Here is a 3,638-nt window from a genome sequence, read left to right as displayed (position 1 = left end):
TGGTACCCCTGACTGTGCCAGCTTACTTCAGCTTAAGTGTACCCAATGCACAGCTGATTTAAACCAAATACTCACTGACCTGTCTCATGGTCATGTACCCTGCCTCTCCTGGACACATGTATGTGCATGCAAGCGGACAAGCATGCGTACACACACGCACACACACATACGCACCTGAGATGTCCACCGCAAACACACACACATACGCACACGCACACACACACATACATGCACATGCACACGCACACTCGCACGCGCACACACACACGCACACACACACACACGCGCACACACACAGTCTTTTCTTTCAACCTCCTCCTCCCTAGCAGTGATAATCAGAGGAGGCGATCTACACTTAACAAAGTGAAAACGTTGCCATATTCCTATACTTCTTCCACTGGTGCACACAGGGTGGCTCCACTAATAGGCTGATCTACCCATGATGATGGTTTTGTTTGTGCTCATTAGATTCAGAACATGCTGCTTCAGAACATGGCTGGATCAAATATGTGACAGTATTTTTTTATGCTATTTTCCAAAGCTGGATTTTTTTTCACCCCTGGAGTTGGTTTTCCAACTCTTCAACTCTTGGCTCCTGGTATAGTGGAACGTGAAACGTAGGAATAGATTGGATACTGTTAGTGGTGGGACCGTCACAAGAGAAGCGTCTCACATCTTGGCTCTCTGATCTGGATTTATTCCCAACCCTCCTCCCCTCAGGCACAACTGCTCCACAGCATTGCTCTAGATAAGCCAGTAGCAAGAGGTGGTTACTGGCTCAACACCCATGCTTATGTTATATACCCTAGTGACAAAAGGAGAAAGTAGAAGCCTATCACTCAAAAAAAAAATGCTGGGTTATTATTGTAACCCATACGCTTGTTATGGGTAGTTTAAACCCATAATGCAGGGTAGGTGTTATATCTGTCCCAGCACTGGGTTATTTTGGGTTATTTTAACCCAGCATCAAGTGCTGCAAATAGAATGATGCAACTGGGATGGAGTGGTGAGACGAGGATGCACATTACATCCTGTGATGTTTTCCAGACATGAGGTGTTTTGGTGTTATAGAACCCCATTTTGCCACTTGTTTAAACCTACGCAGCTCTGAAGGTGGGAAGGGTGGGAGCAGCTGCACCAAAGAAGGGTCAGACAAGACTGCCATGCATGCTGCCAGGCTGCGAGCGGAGTTCAGGCAAACACTGAGGATAAAAAGGCTGACTATAGTCATGTTCCCCACCCACACAATGCAATGCACAACACCATGTGTGTCCACATGGTTGCTTGCTTACACACACATAGAGAGAGAGAGAGAGAGAGAGAGAGAGAGAGAGAGAGAGAGAGAGAGAAGAAAGAGAGAGAGAGAGAGAGAGAGAGAGAGAGAGAGAGAGAGAGAGAGAGAGAGAGAGAGAGAGAGAGAGAGAGAGAGAGAGAGAGACGACCATTTCTACATTATGCACTGGCATGGTAAAGGCACATGTTGGCCTAAATATTTTTGATAAATGCATGGCATGAAAATGTGCAAAACAGAATACCTAAAACACATCAAGGGCAAACAATGTGCCCTTTAACATTCAGTGAATCAAGGGCCACATACTGCAGGCTATTGCGAACTGATGAAGCTTCCTTACCAGCCACACAAGCTTGCTCGCGTCTGTGTACAGTACAACCGAACAGACCAGATGAACAAAAACATGGGACGTCATTATGGCGGTATTGTGTTGTGGATTACAAAAGCGTCTAAAGAGGTCAATTCGGTGGGCGTGGAAAGGCAATGTTTTTCACACACTTGTTTGTCCACGACTCATGCACACAATAAAACCAATTGCTCTCCCTCGAGATCACGGCCAGCCCAAAGACAAGCGGCCGACCGAAGCCATGAGAGGGAAAACAATACGTTTGTTCATTGAGGCGTTGGGACCGAGCTCTCCGGCGATGGCAGCGTGCAGTAGCCTAAAAGCCAGTGATGTCCCCGCCAGACACCGACACGGACTGGGCAAGCTGTCAATAACAATGTCATACCGGAACAATAACAAAATAGACACGGATGCTCTTTTTAGGAATGCCCCTGGTTACTGGATGCTGTTGCCAACTGCCAGCACCGTTACATGAGTTTTCACTCACTTGCTTACCGAATAGGCCTACGTGAAAACGCGGTGACATGGAAGCACACAATCTGATTTGCAAAAATATGACATAAAATAATACAATGTGAAATGTGTCAACTGAACCACAAAAACGGCCTTGCTGACACAAACACACTTAAAACTTCGTACGAGTTATTTTTTTTTTTTTTTTTTTTTTTAATGATTATTCAGAGTGCACCACTCAAGGTAGGCTACCGACACAGAGCCTTCTTGGAGGATGTAATTGAGGCTTTAATGTAGATTACTGTAATTCATCCAGCATGTTCCCAGGCTGAGCTGCCAAACCAGTTCAACGGCGTGCTGAATTTGTCATTCAACATCCACTAAACGGGAGTGCAAACAAAAGACAAGACAGGTGCACCGTGCGTCACCCAACCCAGGCTTCCGCTATCGGGCAGCGCTGGAGCGCAAGGTCTGAAGTAGTCTAGACCCAGACCTAAAACAAAACATCCCACTTTTTGACCTCATAATCACAAACCCTTCAAACAGATAGGACAGCAACATAGGCCTACTATGTGGGTAAACAGTGTTTTTTTCTATTCCCCTCCATTTTCCACACTTGCACACCCGCTCCTAGTATGTGTAATGTCATCCCTGCATCATTTGACAGGGGGCATTAACCAGATCCCATCAACGAGCTTGCATGGTATAACTCTGGCATTGCAGGGCAGCGCGAATGGGACAGGGAGCAGGGATACAAGCCTACTTACGCTGCTGTTCTCGCCGGTCCAGTGAACCATCGCCTGGTTGTGAGTGGCATCCCCCTTGAGCACGAACGAGCTGCTGAGCAACGAGACTTTATCCCGGGCCGCCGCTCTTCGGAGACGCGGGTGAACCGCTCCACCCGGGTCGGCGTCCTGGTAGGAGAATCCAGGCTGGTACGGCATCGCATCTTCCCCGGCGCCGACGTCGCCAGTGGCGCCGCTGTCAAACGCGAGATCCCCTTCGCTGTTGCGTTTCAAAAATCCACCGCTGTCACAAAGCGCCGGTTCCGTTGCCAATGCCATCCAGGCAGATGCCAGAAGCAGAGCCCAGTACGGGCGCACGGTAAAAACGGTTCCCCTCGGACGCATACGAGCCATGCGCTGCGCCATGATAGCGCCTGGATCCCAGTAGTGACAGTGCTGAGTGCGATGCAAGTTGAAGATAGATCGCTCTTCTGAAGGCGAGGAGGAAAGCAAGGAGGACGATAGAGGAGGGAGGGAGCGAGAGCGAGGGTGCGCACTCTCTCTCTCTAACACACACACACACGCTCGGGAAATACAACGTGGTTTAGTCTGTCAGCCAAACAGAGAGGAGAGGGAAGTACCTCTGCTAGGTATTAGACTGCCATCTGGCGGTGGAAAGGAAGAACTTCATTCCCCAAGAATGCTGTAGGCCTACAGGTACATTCAGTCAGCCACACACTTCATCGCCCTGTGGTTCGAGTTCGTGTCGAATAGCCTAATTGACAACAATTGACCAAACGTCCAAATAGCGTAATGAGTGGCC

The 3,638-nt window shown here is 48.7% G+C and overlaps 1 protein-coding gene across 1 annotated transcript in view; it reads right to left on the bottom strand.

The window, feature by feature from the left end:
* The window catches only part of sorcs2 (sortilin-related VPS10 domain containing receptor 2), a 417,025-nt gene extending 413,690 nt beyond the window's left edge, over positions 1-3,335 (bottom strand). Inside the window, exon 1 of the mRNA XM_063187064.1 lies at positions 2,858-3,335. Coding sequence (XP_063043134.1) covers positions 2,858-3,241 — 384 coding nt within the window. The 5' untranslated portion in view covers positions 3,242-3,335. The remainder of the gene's footprint in view (positions 1-2,857) is intronic.
* Positions 3,336-3,638: the final 303 nt, after the last annotated feature.

The sequence above is a fragment of the Engraulis encrasicolus genome, chromosome 21, assembly GCF_034702125.1.
Source record: "Engraulis encrasicolus isolate BLACKSEA-1 chromosome 21, IST_EnEncr_1.0, whole genome shotgun sequence".
Classification (NCBI taxonomy): domain Eukaryota; kingdom Metazoa; phylum Chordata; class Actinopteri; order Clupeiformes; family Engraulidae; genus Engraulis; species Engraulis encrasicolus.
This window is presented reverse-complemented; position numbering and strand designations above follow the sequence as displayed.